At 42.5% G+C, this 21,948-nt stretch overlaps 1 protein-coding gene across 2 annotated transcripts in view; it reads right to left on the bottom strand.

Moving 5' to 3' along the window:
- Window positions 1-756: 756 nt before the first annotated feature.
- HMGA2 (high mobility group AT-hook 2) overlaps window positions 757-21,948 on the bottom strand; it is a 105,739-nt gene continuing 84,547 nt past the window's right edge. The window contains exons 4-5 of one of the 2 annotated variants that reach the window (XM_052669111.1): window positions 21,790-21,822; window positions 757-2,640 (exon numbers count right to left, since the gene is read on the bottom strand). In XM_052669111.1, coding sequence (XP_052525071.1) covers window positions 2,593-2,640; window positions 21,790-21,822 — 81 coding nt within the window. In that variant the 3' untranslated portion in view covers window positions 757-2,592. The remainder of the gene's footprint in view (window positions 2,641-21,789; window positions 21,823-21,948) is intronic. The other variant, XR_008202906.1, reaches the window with a different exon arrangement.

A 21,948-nucleotide genomic window follows, 5' to 3' on the forward strand; every position in this document is an offset into this window, starting at 1 on the left:
CGTTCATCAGAGTGGTCAGTCTCTCGGAGGTTGAAGTGTGACACACACCCAGTGATTATTTTGGTGTCACCTGCTGAATACTGTGGTTTCAAAAAATGTAAACAAAACCAACCAAACGGGATTTGCTAAGGCTCAACTCCAGGCCCTCTGAAGTCAACAGAATTCCTTCTACTGACTTCAAGGGACGCTGGATTTGGCCTGCTAGAGCTGCCCCACAGCTCGGGTTACTTTTTGTCCACTTCCTATTAACGTGTCTGGTTTTAGCACTCCGAGGAGCTCTTTCTCAGCAATCTCCGACAATGGACCCTCTGCAGTCTTTTGAGGAGGTCCGCAGTTCTTGACTCTGCCTCTTGGAAGAAGCCAGTAAGTAGTTATCTTTAACTGCACTTGGCTTGCTACGAAAGCCGTGCCAACAGACGCCTTCCTGAGAAACTACCCCTGGCCCAGTTATTAATAAAATGTTACAAAGTACTGACTAAGAAAGAGAGGAAGAAAGGAAATTAAACAGAGAGAAAATGAAATCAGAGAGAGAAGAGGGAAATAAAGAGTGAGAGGGAGGAGAATAAAAATACTCTACAGAAGAAGCATTTAAAATAAATCTGGCTGAAACATATTACAAAATCACATTTGTGTAAAATACATGAAAATACTTGTCAAGTATTTTCTTACAATCTACTAATTATTTTTTTAAACACATATTTGTGATTGCATTATGCAAAAGCTGAGCTTGTTGCTTCCCACCTACAAAGCTTCAAGTTTCTTTGAAGGTTTTTTTTTTTGTTCATTTTTTTTTTTTTTAAATACGAAAGTAATTTAAAATGTGTTCATTTTCCACAAGTTATTTTACAAAAATACTTTTGAATTAGGGATTAGTTGCAGTCCTAACTGTTTCAAACGTCTCAAAACTAATGCTGAAAGTAAGAAGTTCATTCCATTTAAAGTCTGGAGGTAGGTCTTTGTCAATCAATTAGTCCATTTCTTTAAACAATTCATTTGAGGTACAAACTTGGACAGTAATATTTAAACATTACAGCTAAATTTTTTTTCTATGTCATGTAGTGTCATTGAAGAAAATTCTCCTTACAAACCTATCAGCAATTCAGTACAAAAATATATTCAAGTTAACAGTACATTACACAGAAGTTTAGCAGAGACAGGGTAAGTACATTTAAAAAAAAAAAAAAAAAAAAGAGAGAAAAATACATAGTCATGCTGAAACACAATAAAGATATTGCTTCCTTAACTGCAATTAAGTGTTGAAGTAGAAATAAGGGGAAAATGCAGATACTCATGATTATCTACCCAGTAAAAATTTCCTGCATTGAGTGTGTATAGCAGCATGTATTTATCAGTCTGTTGAGTTAATTGTAAAAATCAGAGGTAGCTTTGAGTAGTGGGGTAATATTGCATCTGTTGCTAAAAGTGCTGCTTTGAATGAAAAGATGGAGAAACGCAACTGGCACAAAGGTGCTCAGTGAACCATCCTATGTCAAAATACATTGCTTAAAGTAATACACAAGCCTAACTGAGGTACATGGTGTTGGTTTTTACATCATGACTGATGAGTAATGAGGAGAGATCCATCCTGTTTGAAATCTGGTGCGGGGTGAGTGGAATTAGTTGAAAATAACCAAAACATCTGGATTATTTTGTTCAGATAAACTCACGATTAATTTTGAGGTACCTTTCTGCATGATTTAAAACACTTTTCTTGATAAAGACTTAGTCATTAATGGCGTTAGTGTTTGGTGTCAATCATTTCTGTTTCCACAGAAAACACCTGGCTCTACGGAAAGCCGACTCCTTCAGGCTTTCTACTGTCCAGAAGGTGAGGGCTGCTCATTTCGTTTACTTCTACTTCTGCTGATATGTTTGTATGTAAAACTATACAACGTATCTTTGTCTTTCTTCCCTTTTGCAAAATGGAAGTACCTTTTTCATGTTGCTCTTTCTTCCGATTACCAGCTGAATGAAGTGAGAGTTCAGCTTTCAATTTTTTTTTTTCCTGAAATATCAGTGAGACTAAAAAAAAAAAAATAAATCAAGTACAAATCTACAAGAAGTTTACAAAAAAAAAAAAAAAAAAAAAAAAAGTAGTATCTATCCCTTATCTTTGGTGTTCTAAAACAGAGTTCACTAAGTAGGGAGTGGGTTGCTGGAAGTGTTGCAAGGCCAGGTGTTACACACCCAGCCTTTCCTATTTCAATGCCCATTATAATTAATATGTTACAAGTTTCTTGTTTATATGCAGTGCAGTGAATGACTTAAACCTGATTTGGAGTTCTTCTTGACCCAGTCACCCTTACTTAGCAGCTCGAACTATTAGTAGGTTAAGAAAATTGAAAACAGTAATTTGAAGTTGCATCGTTAATCTGTGCCCCCATTGTGTTACAGCAGTTTTTCACTAAACCTGGGACTGTGAAGGGATTATAAAGAAGTTGATTAGTCAAATCCTTTTTAAGGTTATGCAATTTTTTCCCCCCAGGCAAAAGTGGAAAGACCATGGCAATAGAAAATAAGTGGTCAAGGCAGTGTCTTCTCCCTTCAAAAGACCCAACTGCTGATGAGGTAGAAATTGCATGGTGCGGTCTCCTAGTCTTCCTCTGCAGATTCTTGTGAGGATGTTTCTTCAGTCTCTTCCTAGAATACACAAAAAGAAAAAAAAATAACTATGTGGTGACCGTGCGTCTAGGGCTGCCTCCTCCTCTCACACAGCTGACAACTGCATCCTAAGCTGATAAAATGTGCTGTATAGCTGCTGTGATGCCCCAAGAAGCTGCTGTGGAGAGCAGGGGAAGGTCTCCACTCTCAGACCACACCAGTTCAGTTTGCTGCTCTTCCCTCCTACCCCATGTGGCACCAAGCAAGAGAAATCCCTGCCGTGCTCTGTCATGGGTCTCCTATGAGAAGCATTTTGAGCAGATATCCAATGTGAAGGAGGTGCTGTGGGAAGACTTTGACTTTTTGAGGCCGTCCTCCTCCTCCCCAAAGCCAACTTTGCCTTTCCTTTCAGCACACCTGGCTGAACGTGACACTCTTATGCTGCTTATTTAAGCAATGCGACGGGCTTTTCAGGACACAGACAGTAAACTGGGAGCAACAAACATTTCTGTTAAAATGGGCTGAGAGTGAAAGGTGGTTTTTTCTGAAATGCTGTACATCGTTGCCTAAGCCAGCACGTGAAAAAGATCTATGAAAAATAGGAATTTATCCCCTCAGCCAACGGAGACCTTTTAAGAATGACCAGCTTAAAACAGCTTATAGCAGTCTTCATACTTTAATAGATTTGATTTTCCACATGGCTTCATTTTGTCTCGGTGGCTAACTGACACAATTTATAACTCTCTTCCTTTCCCAGGCCACTACAGTACACCATTCAGCAAAGCATGCCTTCAAGCTTGTCTGCATTATATGGCCAAACTTCCATTCATTAGTGTTTGAAACACCTCAGCTGTGAAGGGCTCCTAAATGCTACCATGTGTGACACTGCTGCAGAAGAACGGCATCAAGGAAAAACACACAGCTTCAATCACAGGCCACCACTCTCTGCAATCCTCTTTCAAAAGGTTTCAGCCCCTTGCACCCCCCCCAAGAAAAGACTGAAAAAAAAAAAGCAAAAAAAAAGCTGTAAATCCAGGGAATAAACGTAAGTATAAATGAATGGATGACAGCTTAAAAAATATAACCATAGCAGCATCAAGCCATGAGATTTCACACTGGTTTTGTTTAGTCTGCTTTGGGTTATGTGGGAAATGTGAAAAGCATGAAGCAAACGCTTCCCCCTCTGCCGCCAGACCCCTGCCCCCCGCTAAAGCTCGGGCCTCAGCCATTTAAGCCAGCAGGTTTATACCTCTTGACTAGGAAACGGACCATGACCCTGGGGTACTCTCTGGAGCACCAGGCACAAAGAAAGATGTAGCGTGATCAAAGCTGTGGACGGAGGAAAGAGAGCAAAGTCAAGTGTCAGCCGCCCTCCGACCTTGACTTTTCAATTAATATTTAAATTCCAGATGACATCGATCTATCACACAGATAAGCAATTTCTTCCTCACAACAACTGCTTCCCGCTTGCAGCACGGTTATATTTAGAGCGCTGTGTGAAAACGATCCCTGACTCACCATGTGATTAAGCGACTTTCGCTCCGTCCCCCGCAGCGTTTGGAGATGGGCGCTCGCGCTCTATCTAATCCTGTTATCATGTAATGCATTTTCCCTGCTTGTCTTCCACACAGAATAGGATTGTGACTGCTACAACATCTCAGGCAAGAAGAAAAGTGGTATCTGCAGACACCTACTGGAAAGCTAACTTGGGCTGCGTGTTGAGAGACAGCAGCAAGTATGTTGGCTTAAATCTTGGTAATTCAGAACTTGTGATGACCTGAAGACAATGGCTTTGCCTGCAAGCCAAGTATTTCAGTTAAAAATTATAACTGTGGGTTCCATGCTCGGAACATAATGCAGGTAGGCATGTTTTGGTTAATGGCATTTGGTAACAATCACGTGCTTAACACCTTAAATCACCATGGGCAGTCTGAGCCTCTTGCCACCGAGTCCCCGAAGCCCGCCGTACACTCATGGGCACTCACTGTGTTTTACTCCTGCCTTGTCACACAACTGACCCATTTTCCATGATGGTGGACTTCTGATCACAGCACAACGTCGATGGGACAGAGGGAAAATACATGGCAGGATGTACTTCTATTTCCGAGTCCAGCCAGGGGAGCCATAAAGAGCTATTTTTAGCTGAAGACCTGCCCAATCCTCCTGATTTATACTGTGAATTTCACAATATTTTTTCCTTATGGTCTCTGCTGCTGTGAGTAGGAAAACAAATGAGAAGTTCGTCTCTCATCTTTCTACCTATGTATCAATATTAATTTAATGACAGATATGTATATGCAAATGTGCACCTGCAGTGCTACAAAAAATGAGAAACCAAAAATCAAGCTAAAACCAACAATATTTAAATAATAAACTGATTATTAAAAATACTTGAGACTCGCAGGTCTACTTTTCCAATCCACGTTTCAGGCAAAGAGATCAGATGGTCACACGGCGGAAAGAAAACTTTTCTTCATTAGGTTCATGCTTTGCAAAAGCCTAAGATAGCTCAGTTACAGATGGGTGGTTTTAAGCCAACCTATCATGTAAGTCCCTTGTCAAGGCACAGATGGAGACATGATTGCCGCTCTGAAGTGCTTACAATTCAAAGGGATAATACAAATCAGACAGAGATGCATGGAGGGACCCAAAGGAAGAAGTGAGCAGAGGTTCTGAAAGAGAAAATGCAGATGTGTCACAGCAACAGAGAGAAATTTTTTGCATTTGTCCCCTCCATGTATCATACACATTCATAAAAAAAAAAGGTTACAAATATCAGAAGATTGTGCAGCTGTGATCCTCAACCCAGCCTTTGCTGTGTGCCCCACATAGATGCACACTCAGCAGCTGACTGACAAGGTGCACTGCAGAGGCAGTTTTACTTGTCATGTCCTGTCCCTGGTTGTCCTGTGCTGTACGGGACAACATATTATTCACTCTGAGCTGTTGCACACAGTATCACAGTGTAATACTGCAAGGACAGATTGCAAACAGCATCCTGAGCTATTTCAATCCTTAACTGCAGTAACTGACCTAACAAGCAGGAAGTGATGTGGAGCTGCTGTCTCTCCCAGAAAAAAAAGCACTGAGAAATCCTTCTCCATGTGCTGAGATGTTTAATGCTTTCTTCCAGAGGAGCATCGTCAGCAAGAGGCTGGCAAATGTGCCCTGAGGTCTGGGACCCTCCAGCACAGCCCCCTTGCGTTTCCCCAGTGTTGATCTGTTGAGCAATGGTCCACAGCAGAGATCTGCCCTCAGAAGGGCTACTTTGCAGGGAGCTGGCGCTGCTGTTGTTAGCCTGAATTTAACAGTGATGGCAACAAAAAGAACCAGGATGCAGCCAGCAGGCTTCTGTTAGAAATGCTCTCTGCAGTCAGCATGCCTAGTGGGCTTTCATCCTCTGCAGTTTCAGATGATGGTACCTTTGGTGGGAAGGGAACAATATGTCTGAAGATAGGAGAATGGGCCTGTTTAGATGCCCTGGGTATTTAGTTTGGCATTCGGCAGCCAGGCCAGAAGGCTGCTGGTCTCCCATGTCACACTATGGATGTCTGTGATCCAACAGGGCACCTGAAAGGGCTCAGCACAGCATTGAGACAACTGTTCCTGTTTGACAGCAGCATCCCCCCACATACAGAAGGACAACTGTTTCTCCGTTTTGTAAAAACATTTATTATGTTCTAATTCCCTGAGCAAAGCTCCTTTACAATTACTTCAAGGTTAACTGCCTCAATAAACTGGCAATTCAGTTGGCAACTCACTTTTTTTCAACTTTTGCTCACGAATCTGAACTTCAGATTACAAAAAAAGAGAACCAATTTTGCGAGATGAACTTTGGGATCATGGCAATGGCACATGCAGGGCCTCCGAATTTGTCAGAGCTTTTATTTTATAACAAAGTACTTGCTATTGGCACAGATCTTGCTGGCTGCTTTCTAAGTCTGAAAGCATATGCTTGAATAGATACGTCAAAAAGAACTGCTGACAAGAGCAACTTGCAGACTGTGGACCATTGTCTGCTAACTTGTCTGAAATCCCCTGACATGCAAACTAATATTTTCAGGAATCCCTGAAGCCAGTGGCTCCTACTGCAGTTGCAGATACCCAGCCTATGCCCAGACAGTGCCATCCTGACTGCTCCATGGCCAGCACACTAAACTGATTTAGAAATTCTTACAGCACTAACAGACACTCATCACAGATTTCTTTTGCATGAACTTTTGGTGGGAACTTTTGCTTCAAGCTGCTTTGCCATCTGCAAATCATGCTGGCAAGAGCTCAAACTCCTGTTCCAAGGGGCTGTCAGTCAGCATGCAGCCCTGCTGAGTTTGTGACAGCAGTCACTCAGCAGTAAAGCAAAGTTAAATTTGAGATTTTGGATTCATAACTCATATTATTACAGGTATTTAATGCACATATCACAATAAAAGGATTCATTAGCAGAAGAGACCACCATGGCCGCATACAGAAAGCCACACAACTCTAAATGCTGGATTAAAGTATATTTTTATATATGCATCTAAAGAAATTATTTCAGTACTGGAAATCTGTATTGGAATACAGTCAACCAGCCTGCAAGCAAGCAATTTTCATGTACTGCCACTATTAGCACACAAGGAGTGCAAATTCTCCAGCCTGGTGGTTGAAAACTCTACCAACAGAGCAGTTCAGCAAACCACTGCCCTCTCCCTGCACTGGTCCTGCATTTGACACCCTACAATCATTGCCTAAGCTATGGGACACCCTGATGATAGCAAACAGACAGCTCCCTCCATGGAAGCAAAACTCTTGGTACTATAATAACGTTAGAGATAAAGAAAGAGACAAATGGAGAGGTGGCAACTGATGGGACAGTTTGGGGTTGACATGTAAGGGCTGACAAACAACATTATTGCTTTAAATGTCTACTGTCCTATGAACTTTGCCTCTAAGGTCCTTCTTGTTACCTAAGGACCTTGGTCTTAAGAAGGCTGCAGACTTAACTGTAAGAGAAATCCAGTGCTGAAATACCAGTGAGTAGTCTTACTGAGCTGATGCTTAACCTCCCCAGTGCCTGTGAGCCAGCTGGTGGGCATGTGCAGAGCTGCCTAATGCTCTTGGGAGCAAGCAGTTTAAGCATCTTAAAATTCATTTCAACTTGGAGATGTCCTCAAAGCTTCCACAGCGAGGAAAGCAACACACAACAGACAGTGAGAATAGCACTCCTCTGTGAGTGTGCATGTATGCAAAGCACTGGTTTGGAAATTCATATGCAGTCTTGTTCTTGTTCTTGTTCCCCATGCTCTCTGATTTGAAGCAGATACTTCAAGCTGCGTTTTCTACTGCCTATGCACATGCCAACCAACTCAGAATCTGTACGGAGGATGCATTTTTTTGTTTGTTGAAGTCATTCCACTTTTATATAAATGGTCAAACGTTTTCTGAGATACAAAGTAAGCAGAAATAACAAAGCAAAATACTGATACTGTTCTGCAGGTGATCAGCCTGTGGCCTTTCAAATGCATAAACTTATTAAGCAAATGAAGTGTGTCCTCTCCCACTGCTGCTGGAACAATTCGTCTTGACCTAGCAAAAAGGCTGCTAGTCTTTTTTTAATCCACATCTCCAGCTGCTGGAGGAAGTGTACTACCTGAGACAGCTGGAGTGAAGTTGCTGGGGCTGCCCTGAGACTCCGATGCTAGAAGGCTGAGAACCAGTGCCAACAACGTGGCTGAGAGCAATAACAGCTGTAGAGGTCAGAGGGAGTTACCATCCTTACACACCCATGAACCACTCCTACAGATCGCCTTCCTATAATGGCTGAAGTGTTTTGCAAGGTTAGGCCAAGCTTTGGGTCTTGAGTTATAGGTTCAGGCAAATGAAGGGGACCAGGACATTGCTCAAGAGCATCCCTTCTGGACAGGACAGGACATTCCCCTCTAAATTAGAACAGTTTTCTTGTTAGATTAAGCGAATACAAAAACATTTTTCTACCTCTGACCTTATCTGCCACTAGGAGAACTGTTTGATATAACGGAGTGATAGTGACTCTGGTTACTTTGAGATAAAAGGTTTATCTGACACAGGATTTTTAAATCCAGGAGGACTCAGTGAGAACTTCCAGAGAAAGAAATTAGGGTGGTCTATGCATAGATATTCTGAAAAGTACCTAACCTAGAATCTGCTTCTCAATGTCTCCTACAAATGCGCTTGAATAAACCTGTTTCAAATGCCCAATTTTGCCATGGATTTTAAAGCAGCCCTGACATAACTCAGCAGTGAGGTTTCTGACAAGCACGTTGCTCAGTGCTGAAGCCAGCTCTGGTGAAGCTTTTTGAAACTGAGACTTGTCTGTCTAAATCACATCAGGCCAGATTTCTTAAACACAGTTTGGCACATGAGTAGAGCAAGTGCCTTTTTGACCTAAAGCAGGTCAAAACACTTTGAAAAAATCTGTTCCCCATGTGATTAAAAGCAGAGTGAAAATCTCCAGCAAAATCTCAGTACTATTTAGAACAATTTAACAAGGAAGCACCATTTAGAGTCTACAACAAACAGAACTAAAGTGAAGAATGATTCTTGAAACAGTCATGGATGCTGTAAGAACACTGACAGAGACATACTTCATCTTAGAGTGCTTCAATCCCACAAGTCGTAAACAGTTTTGGTGGAAAGGAAACAAAATGTCACAGAAAATAAGGCAGCAGTGCCATTAGAAACATACACAACTGAGCTGGAGCGACCTCAGCTCTGATGAGCTGCCCTTACAAACTTCTTGTGGAGGCTTTAAACTAGAGCAGAAGAAAACTGCTTTGTGTGCACACTCAGAGCCAAAATCCAAACTGGAGCAAAAGGCAAAAGAGGCTGTAATAATGGTCTCTAATTACTAATGCATGCATGGATGCCAATCTAGGCTTGTAGAGTCCACTGAAATGTTATGGGCCACTGCATAAGCTCTTATTTCGCTGGCAGTGGAGACCACAGAGCCCAAAAGAATGATGGAGTCCATGAAGGTAAACCCAAACAGGCCTGCCTATCTCCTGAGCCCTGCAGTGCTGGAAGGAACGTTGATGCCTGTGCATATTTTGTGTTCAGTGGCAGAGGAAGAACCATGGCGGAGCTCTGGCTCCTGGCAAGGAGGAGACCCGGGGAAAGGGACACCAGGACTGGTTTTGAAATAATGATCAGATCTGTGTTGTTTACCCTTTGCTTCCTACTCTTATTTTAGAACACAAAAAAGGGAATAAAGTAAGGCCTGTTAGGTTTCTATTCTATTTCTTTTTCCTCTGAAACAATTGCTTTTTACAGACAGGAAGCAACTGTCAGAAGTTATTCACCTCCAATCCTTTATCACTTAAAAAAGCAATACGGCTCCATTTATGGAGCCACTGGCAACTGTGGTTTGGGACCGGCTATCTATCCATAATGATAAACAATAAAATAAAACGTCTTCCTTTTGAGTCCCAGCTGAGAGATTTTGCCAAGCGATCAAACTTGTCTGAGCCTTGGAGCAGCAGCTTTGAAGTAATAAGAAAGAGATTGAAAACCTGCAGCCAAGAGCCGCACACACCTCATTAGGGCCCAGCTATGCGGGAAAGCCAGGCAGCAGCTTCCCGGTCAAGCCTGCCTGCCCACCAGAGAGGGGCTGCGGGAGAGTAAGATGAAAGGGCCTTTCAAAGGGGAAGTGCTCCACTGACATTTTTACGAGGACCGGTCTCCTGAACGAGCAGCTCAGTGCCGGGCATGTAACCCACTCGGAGAGCCAGCGCTGGGGCTACGGGGAGCTGGGCCTGCAGGGAGCGCGGCTGTGCAAAGCGGGGCTGCGGCCGCCGCTCCTTCTGAAGCTCCCCTGGTTTTCCCTTTGCTTCTTTTCCACTTGTGAAAGAAAGAGTTCAACACAGACAGCTCAACCTTCCCCGAGCTGTGCTCCGAAAAGTCCCCGCAAATGAGAAACATATTTCAGAAAGATAGCGAGCTGGGCCTGCTTATTTGGTTCTGCAGAGATCATGTGAGACTCTGCGGTACAGTTCAGCTAAATTATTTTTTTCTTTTAAAAAAAAAAGAAAGAAAAAATACTAAAGCTTAACAGACTTGTAAAATGCTTTTAAAAACGTCTGAAGAGTTTAATCATAGATCTTACCACACAGACACTGGTGAGGCTTTGTGCTGGCAGCAATGCAGAGTATTTAACTTTGAGAGCTGCAGTTCTGGGTTTGATTTTTGGTTTCAGACTAAACAGCAGGTCTGCAGCGAAAGGCAGGGCAATGACTCTTGAGCAAAATGGGGTAATGGGAATGCTTTCCTTGAAACCTTACTGATGGCGTAAGTGTGGAGCACCTCTCTGTGTAGGCAAAGAGCGCAAAATCAGAGAATTTTGTGTGGGTTTGAATAAGCGCCCCCTCCCTCAATGCCTCCTCGTTTTTACAGCAAAAAATTCTGTTGCTATTTTATTATGTAACGCTGCAGGCTAAAAATATATCCCTAATTTAAGCCATCTTGCCAATAAATCTACAAATACCAGGTAATCCAAAAAGGGTAGTCATGGTCTAATGACATACACTTCTTGACATCTTAACATGTTCAACTCCTAAAGGATTTAGAGCAATGCATTTAAAGATTTTTCAACTTCTTGAATATCTCCACATGATCTGTTGGGAAGGGTAATAAAATAAGGTCCTCTTCAGCATGGAGCAGGAACCCAACTTTTCAAGTTCCATCTGCACTGCGACGATAGGGAGAAGCTTTTTCTTTTTCTGGCTGGGCCTGTCCAGCTGAATAGATACCGAAAATTTCCTTTTGATTGTAGAGCCTTTTGTGGGAGTTTCTTTTCCAGTTGAGCACATCTATATTCTTTAATCAAATCAGAAAAGGTTTCTGGTAGAAATATGTGTTCAAAACACATTTTCTTTTAGGAGCGAGACAGATTACTGCCATTTATATCTCAATGTCAATCTATTCTGCTATTCGTAAATTTAAAGAAATACTAATGTAAATTACAGCACATGCCCCACCATATAACGCAGTTCTCAGGAGACTGTAAAAGTGATGGGCGAGCCACCTAACATACTGTAACTGCCCCTCTGCTGTTCTGATTTCAGTTCCCAAATTTTGAGTCAAAACAAGCATGATTATCGGAGAAAGGGTGGGAGGAAGCCATTTGCTGCCCTGAATCTGATATCTCCTGGGTCCTAGAGCTCACATGTCCCATCTTTCCAGACTCAAGTCTGGTTTCAATGGAGCTCTCATTTTTCTTCCCACTAATCCTGCCATGAGATCAATCATTGGTAACTCTGTGAGAAATTAAATACCAGGATGTGGGAAATCTGAGATCTGAATTTGGGCAGAATGTGGGTGATTCTTTTTTTTTTTCTTTTTTTTTTTTCTTTTCCCCCTCCTTCTCTTTTCCCATGGTTGTTTTGTGGCAAATAGCCCTCCAAACCTGAGATCAGAGATTGGCCCTTAACAATGTGACTGCATCAACAGATCAGAAGCAACATAAAAAAGTACACTGCAGTATCATATCCTGTTTTAATACAAGAAACAGTTATTCCTAAAGGGAGATTTTGGCCAACATTTTTTTGAAAACATTCTGGCATTTCCAGAAATGCCTTCCAAAGGGATCAGCAGCAGAACTTCATCATGGTGATGTTCACCATCTGGAGGAGCTGACTTCATCAAGAATTTAACATTTGTGGCACTGGGATCCCAATGAAACAGAATCCATGAGATAGTTTGCTATGGTGATGTGAGTGCTAAAACACCCAAGAGATAGGCAGTCATTTTGAATGGCTTTTTTTCAGTCTCTGTGAGAAAAGCATATTAATTTACTTAGGTCCCATATGCAGGAAACTGAGATCCTTACAGACACTGGACAGCCCAAAGACATAGGGTGGGTCCTTTGTGCACTGCTTTGCAATGTGCCAATGTCCGAAAATGCCTACACACTCCTGCAGCCTTCACCATGAAGAACTTGGGAGCATGTGTCACTGCACAGCCTGCTAAGAAGCTTCCTGACTCTTTATTCTGTCCATAAGTACAGCAGCACCATGCTAACAAAATCAGATGTGCAATCAACAACAGTGAGCTCACAGCTCCTCTCCAGACAGCAGCCTGCCTGTAACAGCCAGCGCTTACTGGCTGCCTTGCTTCACACTGTCACAGCACAAAGGGGTAGCACAAAAAGAGCGCAAGATGGAAGTTCCACTGGCAAAAGTGGTTTTAGAATGTCCTTTTTTATTTCATTTTGCACTGACTTTAATGAATCCTTCGCCTGAGTTCTTCTCTGTGAGCCTCATGAGAAGAGGCACGCTTGTAAGTCCCACTGCTCCATGCCAGCCCTAACATTTGGCACAGGTGTCATATGCTGACAGGCTGCCCAGGGAGGATGCATCTCTGTCCAGAATAGCATGGCAGCACTGATTTCATGGGACTAAATTCACCGAATTCCACAGATACCCCGCAGTGACTGACAGAGTGACTGTGAAATGCTTCTTACACTTCCATTCTAAGACTGTTGTTTTAGGCAATAAGGGGACCTTATAAAATTCCCCCAATGCCATGGAAACTCTAGAATAAAATAAAATATTGGCTTCTTAATGTTTCCTTCCAGAATGTGTTTAAAGATGTATATCAGTTAATAAGGGCTGAGTATACTGCTGTTTTTCCTAGCCAAATCTTTTTTAATACTGCTGGTATGCACATACTGTAAATGACTATTCTAGCAAATCATTTAACAGACGACAAATGTGTTTTCCTTGGTCTTAACTTCAAACCTCATTGTGTTCCTCTAATTTTACCTCCATTACAGCATACTTCACTCATAACATGCAATTTGAAACAAAACTGATATGGTCCTGAACAGGCAAAGCAAAGGTGCATCAATTCCTAAAAGTGGATTGTGGTATCTTGTTTAAGATTGTCTCATACAACCCTGAAGCCAATCTGAGTTACATAAGGCCCATATCCCATGTTTTTCAATGGAGCAAAAGAGCTGGATTACAGCCCTGGGACACTTTATATATATGCCAAGAAATAGGGCATCTTTTAGTGACTTCAGCTGGGTGTGGAGGAACAATGATGCTGATTGTGAAAGACGTAGAGCCTTTATGAGAGCCTCAGTAACGAAGCCCTCAGTGAAAAGAGTGCTTTTGTCTGCACAGCCTTCTGACACACCTCATCTTTGCTAATTAGCATTTTGATTATTTTTGTTGAGGTCCAACAGCTGACTGTTCTGGTAGTTTCAACTTTCTGGATATCATTCTGGAAACATCCTAAAATAATTCAAATTTTCAGGGGGTGGCCTTCCTAGAGTCCTGTACACTCATGAAGCTGGATACCCAAATATTGGCTGTATGACTCTTGGAAACCTTGGCCAAAATGCACAGTATATGTATGTAAAAGTAGCACTGTTTAATTTGCTCTTGACTGGCATTTTTTAACCATTCCAGCTTCCATTCCAGCCATCCTCCTCAGAGGTGTTTCCCAGGCATACATCACAGCTGTGTCTCTTCTGGCTACTAGTGAGATTTTTGTTTCTGTCAAGTCAGAGCCAGGTTTTGAACTCAATGTAGTGCATCCCTTGTCATCTGTGGTCACAGCCACGGGGTCAAACACAAGGCCTCCCTGCTGACAGCCATCCTCTGCCCATGGTGGATTTCTTCCCCAGGCAGGAAGGGGAGAGAAGTAGGAGATGAAGAAATCACAAGGATGTCATACTGCTCGCTTATGGGAAAGTTGTAACTTACCCTCTGGCCCTCAAGTACTCAGCAGCAACATCTGCTCTGAGCGCCATGTGTGGAGCTGCCCAATAGTTGGAGTTTCTGGGTGTTTCTGTGTGCTCAGCATGGAGAATTTTAGGAGCAGGCCTTGCCTCATACCTTGGGAGAGAGCAGCAACCTGATAGCATGTCTGTATCGAATTGGCTAATGTGTGACCAGCTCTGCATTCAGATGGCTGCTTCCTGTGCTAGGGCTGATGTCAAGGAAATTGTGTGTTCCATGTTTAAACAGGTAACATAATCTTTTCATGACTGCTCAGAGTAGAAGACCCCTCCCAGGCTGGGCAATGTGACACTGCTGCTCTTCAAATGACTCAGAAATGACTGACAAAGCCAGGGCATCTCCAAGCTGTACATTACAGCACGCCTGACTCTGAATCCCACAGCTCATTCCTAATAAGCCAGGAAGCAAAAATATCTTTGGAGATCTGATCCCTTTTTAGTTACATCAAAACATGACAGCCTGCATGCTCACAAGTTCCTTATGAGACAAAAGCATCAACATCTCAGTTTCAGCAGATGAAGTTCAAGTCACCGTGAGACCTCCCTAAAAAGGGACTTGCACGCTGCAAGTGTTCAGCACTGATATATACAAAGGACATAGGAGGCTCTTCTAATACCTCTGTTCCTTAGTCAGTGTAAGGGAACAAGCACTTCAGCTTGCATTTAGATCATGGGCACGCCAAGCAAGGTGATGCAGAACTCAGCACTGAGGTAGGCGCTGTATGAAGCTGGGACATAACCAAACTGTTTTCCTCCTGTTTGTTCAGAAGCTCTTTGACCTCTCCTGACTGCACCATAGCCCAAAGCTGAGTGAGTGGCATGGATAATGCCTCTCTCTTGGCACCATGTGCAGCCTGAAAGCCTCCTTGAGTGAGATGCACTGAGCCGCTCTCCAGGGGACCTACTTCCAGAGTGATTTCTGCAGCCACTGCGGTGCTGCAAGACACAGACTACCTCTCCTCCCCTGCAAAATCTGCAGCAGTGCAGCTGCTGAGCGGGCCTGCTGGGTTCAGGGAAGCTGTCTTCCGGTCTCAAGAGAGAGACTGGGCAAGTAACGGTGTGGGGATTTGCTACTTCTCTCAGCCAGGCTCCCAGATTCTGTCTGTGGGGGAACAGGGCTGCCTGTGTATTTCCTGGTACATTTGGACCAAAAAGATTAAGGGCTGGATTACAAAGGTTATTTGAGTATCTAAAGATGTGCTGTTAAGTGAAGCAGCAGTTTATGGAGTACACTTACATTTAACTACCTTTGTAAAACATCTGTCTGCTCCTTTTGGAAATGCCAAGTGAGCTCATTTTATGTTTTTGTTACTGACAGAAAGAAGCTCAACTGAAGAAAATATTCGAACGAGCTGTGAGCAAAATCAATTTCTATAAAAGTGCTTTTCATAAAACTGATGTGCAATGTGACCCTGTGGCTACACTATGTAGTGTGTGGAATTGTTAACTGCTGGCAGTGCTTGCCAGCCTGGAACTGAGACCACCATCAATAAAAGAAACTACAAAAATGCAAAAAAGATCATCTTATAGAGCAGCAACATACACCCTATGATCACTGTATTTTTGATTCTTGATTCTCTGAAAGGTATCAAATACCTGAATATACTTGTGTTCTGAAGATCATTTTTTCTTTCTTTGATTTCTTCTGGTTACATAATTTTTCAGCTTCCTTAATTTATGTAAAATCAAATTTCTGGAAGCAGCAGTCTCAGAAATGTTATTCAGATGTGGTTATATAATAAACAAAAATCACAAACCTGAATTATACAGTGATTTGGGTATTTAGGTGAAATCTCATTGCATCATACTATTCAGGTTCTATTCACAAGTTATGTCATATAAAAACAATCTTTTTGCTATCAGAAATGCCCAACTTCCTCTTCTAGACCTCATTCTTTAGTGATTCATCTGTTCATCAAACTAGATATTGAACTTCTTTATTTTTCCCCACATATTTTTGTGTTTGTTTCAGAAACTTGTGCTCTTTTTAAATCTACTTTTTTAATTATTCCTTTTGAGACAAATCCTTCAGAGTCCCCATCACCATAAACCAACAGTTTCTATCTTTCTCTGGAAACCACACCACGCAGTTCCCACCATTCTATCCTGAAAGGAGGAAGAAAGTAAGACTTCAGTCCTGGCACTCCCCATGAGACTCCATCTACTGCAACTATGTGGAAAGTAAGAGACTTCTCCTGATCCCCTTAAAATCAAATTCAACAACTCCGAGGGTAATTGCAAGCTCTTTCTTTCGGTAAGGTAACCAAACTTCTTAGGGATTCTAGCTCTAGTCCACAAATTTGGTATCATTTTTAATTGTTTCTGTATTTTGCATTTTTCTTTTGCCAGCAATCCTGAAGGATTGCTAGAAAAGGCAGAATTGGTAACAACTTTTCAAACTAGAGCCATTCTTGAGGTATTTTTATCCATTTCTTAAAACAATCTCTTCGAATGAGAAAAAAGTTTCAAGAACACTCAGAAGCCATATATGGAAGGTTTTTCCAAAGCAAAAGCTTAAAAAAATGAAAATTAAACATACATTGATTTAAAAAGTGTAAGTGATGATAATAATGTGAAGCTTTGGAAAAAATGAACCTCCCAGGGACACATATGGGAAAAGGGTCAATGCAAACAGGTTATCTCATCCTGAAGTTATTTATGCAAAAATCCAAAAGGCATTGTGCCCTGTCAGGTGTGGGAGGAGAGCACTGATCTGGAGGTCCCACTGTGGGCCCAGTGCTTGGTCCTGATGGGAATGCATGAGGAGGTACAGTCCAGCCTCACTGAGTTGTAATACCCACATGTTGGCATGCATGCATATGGTGCTGAGGGCTTCCAGAACATATAAGGTGGTTCCTACAGCCATCTTTGGGAAAAATTCAGTGTTTGCTTTAAAAATGACAGTGGTAAAAGAAAGGCGACTCAATCGTTCAGAGGATGTTCGGGAGTAGTGTGAAAAACACACACGCACCCTATGTTGGAAGTGTAAAATTCCACATACATACAGAAAGTAAAGTTTTCTCCCTCTGGAAACTGACAACTTCCCAATTCTCTGTATCAGTAAACACAGAAAAAGTATAGCACACACAACACAACTTGCTGGATGAAGTAGGAAGAGCGACAAAAACCCAGGGTACCAGGTTATCCTCTAGGGCAAAGGTGTTCCGAGAGCCACAGCCACAATGAGAAAAGCTGCACTGCTCCCCAGTGGGCAGGACGTAAGTTGGGCTCGAGCAGTGCCATGTGTTCCCTCAGAGATCTGAATGTGCCTGTGTGGCAGTGAGCGATTTGCAGGCCTTTTTGTGACACTAACAGTTTCTTTCAACCCTGAGTCCTTGCTAGATTGAACCTTTCGAGTCCTATCACATTTCACTCTGAGGGGAAAAAAAAAACCTGTGTGACGTGTAGCAGGTACAGAGAGTCTTGTGGAAGTGCAGATACTCTGCAGGGCACAGAGAGGTGATGCAGCACGTGGGCACAGCAGGCACTAGGGCTTCCCAGCATGTCAGAGCTGCTCCACAAGCATCATGTCTCCTGTTCTCAGCTGCACTCCGGAGGTCTGATGCTTCTGAGCTGCACATGAATATGTGAATCATCAGTGCAGCTCCTCGACTGCAGAGTCTGTCTGACACTTGTAGGATTTACTGTTTGTCCTACACTGAGTGCATATGTGATGGGTCAGCTGTGGAGCACATATAACTTGAAGTTGTGAGCTGCATATGTATTATGACTAATTAACATGCATAAATTAATTGCTATCAAGACTAAGAACTGAGTAAGATGAATAAACACAAAGAACGTGCATTTGCTTTCCTATACAAAGCAATATTTTTTGGTCTTATTCTCGTTAGGATTTAATTTTTTGTTTGTTTTGTTTTAAGAGCAACTAATGCACAAAATAGAAAATTACACTTGGGCTTGGAGCAATATGCTGCCTGTCAGACTCTGACACAACCTCAAGAAACTGCATGGATTTCAGATTTAAACAGACCTCCTGAAGAGACTATAAAAAGATGTTCAAAGGGTTGTTCCACACTCACTGGATTTCTCCTCTCCAGGACGATAAAAATAAAACATGTCCTGTTTTCAGAAAACTTTGATAGCTTTCATGATGTTTTCCTAAAAATATCTATTTCCTTTGTATTACTTAAGAGTGTAACTCTCCCATATGGCAGAGGCTACAGCTGCTACAAATAGCTTAAAAACAAGGAAAGGGAGAAATCGGTTTGGGGGCTGTTTTTTTTGCACAGCTCGGTAATATTACTTCATCATTTGTACTAAGTTTGGCTGCCCATTCTTCAGAAATGGTGGATTTAAAGAGAGTTTCTTGTTTTTGAGGTTTAGGCACATATTTATGTGAAGGTGCTAAACTTCCTGATGGCATGCAGTCAGGCTCACTATCTTTTCTTCATTTCCCCACGGAAGTGTGAGCGTATGCGTCAGCGAACATCACAGAGGTGTGTACAGACTACATTATTTAAAGCTTTCCAGCTGAATTTACAGTTGCATTTGCTGTCTGCATGATTGTCACTCTTCGTAGCACTGGGGATGTTTGAAAATATTGCAGAAGTTTATAAAGGCATCTGTACGGCCCTAAGCTAGCAGCAGATATTTATAAAGAAATTTAGAGCATGAGGGAGTCCTGTGCAATGCTTAAAACCTGGGAAAAGGTGATGGGAAGGAAACTCTCATCAATGGAAGGAGAATGTGATCCGGTTTTGCAGCTCCTACATTTTAAAAATAACACAAAACCAAAAGGCATATGCAGTAGGAGCAGTAATGACAGCAACAGTGATGTAAACTAGCATTCACAGAAATCTTTTAGAAAAGGCCAAATATTTGAAGTGCTGCATTCAGGGATAAAGCTTCTGCTGCTTCTACCGTGGCAGACTGGGGTACACGATCACCGTCACACAGCGGTTCCTGACCGCAGCCACTTCAGTCCCCACTGATGAAGAAAGGATACATTTCTAACTTAATCCAGACTGCCACATGGTAAAGCCATCTGGGAGGATATTTTGAAGGAAACAGATGGAAAAGGAAGAGATTCCTCTGTATGTGGAGTAAGATTTACATTATCCTCCATGAACTTCCATGTAGTCCCCATGTTTATATAATTTATCATTATTTCCTTAGACAGCTCAGATTAGGAAGCCTGCATGAGCTCATGTTCGTGTTGTTAATTCTGAGACTGAACCTCCCTCCTTTAAAGGGAAAATTGGTAGTGTAAAAGAGAATGGAGAAAAGCTACAGGACTGCAGTGCAGCCCAGCGTCATGAAGCTCCTGGCTGTCCCAGGAATTACACTGCTTTACCTCCTTCTCCCAGCCTCAGGAAGATGCTGCCACGAATGCTTGCTCTCAACCATAAGTTTTTTCCCCGTCATGCACCCACAGCCAGCAAAACCGCAGTGTTGTGTAAGCAGGAGTGTGGGATAAGGGCCTAGCTAGACCAGGAAGGGTTAAAGACGAGTCAGAGATTTCACTGAAAATCCCTCAGGCCAAGGATTAAAGAAAAGAAATGTTCTCTGAGTGAAGACATGGCACACAAATAATTTAAAGACTAATTCCACTAGTCCTGTTGTGATGACTAGGGATTGCTAAAAAGCCCTCTCACTCCTTTTATGTGTTCTTTCATGCCCTCTAGTTTTCTATGCAAATGTTTCCATTACTAATGGGGATGTCAAAGGGCTCCACCTCTTGCTGTCTGACCAAGGAGATGCAGCAGCGGCTGCACCCGGCTGGCTGAAACACCCATGGCATGACAACCACAGCCACTGCTTTGGGAAAGGAAGGATGGGAAGATCCATCCTGGGAATCTCAGTGTTTCCGTTCAAACTCCTCGATCATTAAAGCTGCCATTACTTCTTTGTTCTTCTATCAGAATATGGGAGTCCAGCGCTCCGTTTCATCCTCCAGCACCCCAACTCAGCCTTGGTCCCAGGCACTCCTTCCCTTTCTGTGCCAGGGCTCACACTCCATTACCACTCAGGCAGCCTCCATCTCTGCCTCCCGGATTTGGCCTCCCTTGCACAGCACGGTCTGAGCCTCCTGCATCCCCAGTGCCATGGAGGAAAGGGCTGGCTCTGTGCCTGCCAGCAGATTTACTACCAGGCTATCCGAGGAACAGCATGACTGCGGCCCTCGCAGTTGAAGGATGTAAGTGAGACCAGGGAGAGGAAATATCTTTTATTAGAACAACTCAGTGTGTTTTGAATTGTGTGTTGTAGTCAGAAGGCTGTAGATGGTGAGTCCTCAGGGACTGGTGCTGCATTTCTTCTGTGAGCTGGCCTAATAAAAGACATTACCTCTCCTTGCAAAACTTACCTCACTTGAAGACACTGCAACACTCATCTTGAACGTTATCTCTGCTATTAGGAGGCATTAGTATTGTTGCCAGTGCCACTGATTCACCACTGCTGTGAGCGTATTGATTTCTTCTGTAGAAACTTGATTCCTACACATACTTTAGGGAGTTACATCATTTCACCCCTTCAAATCACAGCTAGGATGTTTTCTGTTTCTTATGTAACAGCTCTTAATTCAGATTGCAGTAGACATTACTATAATGCACACTGTACAATAATGTATTAAAACCATAAGGTGGAAAAATGAAAGTATTATTCCCTTCTGAAAGCAGACTTCTCTCCAGAAAAGCAATAGCCCATTCTGCTCCTGACTCAGCAATCATTCATATTCACCAAGGTACGGCAGTTCTGCCCCATGGAGCCTGCCAAGTAGGGATGGACAGACTTGCTCCCATGCCCACACCTCTTCCCTGCTGGAGCATATGTAACAAAGTTACGTAAGAGTTAGTGGAGTTTTGTTTCATTTTGATTTTCTGTTTGCTTGTTTTTCACATGAGTGTCCTGGCGAAATAAAATGGAAGAAGCCATGAAACCAGTGTGTTTGACTGGTTTCATTACAACTTACCTAAGATATTAAAGAACAATACCATTCAACAGAATATCTTCAAATGTGTTAGTCTTAAAGATGAATCCAGTTTAATTATCAAGTTCAGCCTATTTTACTCAGGATTTAGAGACTCATTCAGACCAGCGGAGAGAATGATTTCACACCTGTGTCCCTCCTTCCTTTAAGCAGACATCAGTTACTCAGGTTCAGGGCACACACAGATACAAGTCAGACTTGCACTAGATGCATGTGGCTGTGTTGCCATTAGCACTTGGCAACTGCAGGAGGACATGTCCTAGCAAGCACTCTGGTTGTAGCTCTATTGCTGCCTCCTCTCCTTCCCGAGGGCTACTGCATGATTTGCGTGAGTGGTTCTGCCCGAGAAGCCAGCAGCTATCCCCTGCTTCATATTATTGATGCATTTCCCTTCACTCTTTACAGTAAATGAGACCAGTCTAAACATTGACAGAGTATTCAATTTAAGATAGTCCAAGGATTTTAAATCGGCTTTTCTTACCTGAGCAGGCTTCTTTTGAACCACTTGTTGAGGCTGAAAAGTCAAAAAAAGAAGGCGTGATGAGAAGCAAATTCACTGAAGTTTCCATTCAGCATAGGAAATAAAACACAGGCAAAATGTACATTCAGAACTGGAATAATGAAGGCACCCAGCTCTTAG

This window comes from Tympanuchus pallidicinctus, unplaced genomic scaffold, assembly GCF_026119805.1.
Source record: "Tympanuchus pallidicinctus isolate F22 unplaced genomic scaffold, pur_lepc_1.0 scaffold8, whole genome shotgun sequence".
In the NCBI taxonomy this organism is placed as follows: Eukaryota; Metazoa; Chordata; class Aves; order Galliformes; family Phasianidae; genus Tympanuchus; species Tympanuchus pallidicinctus.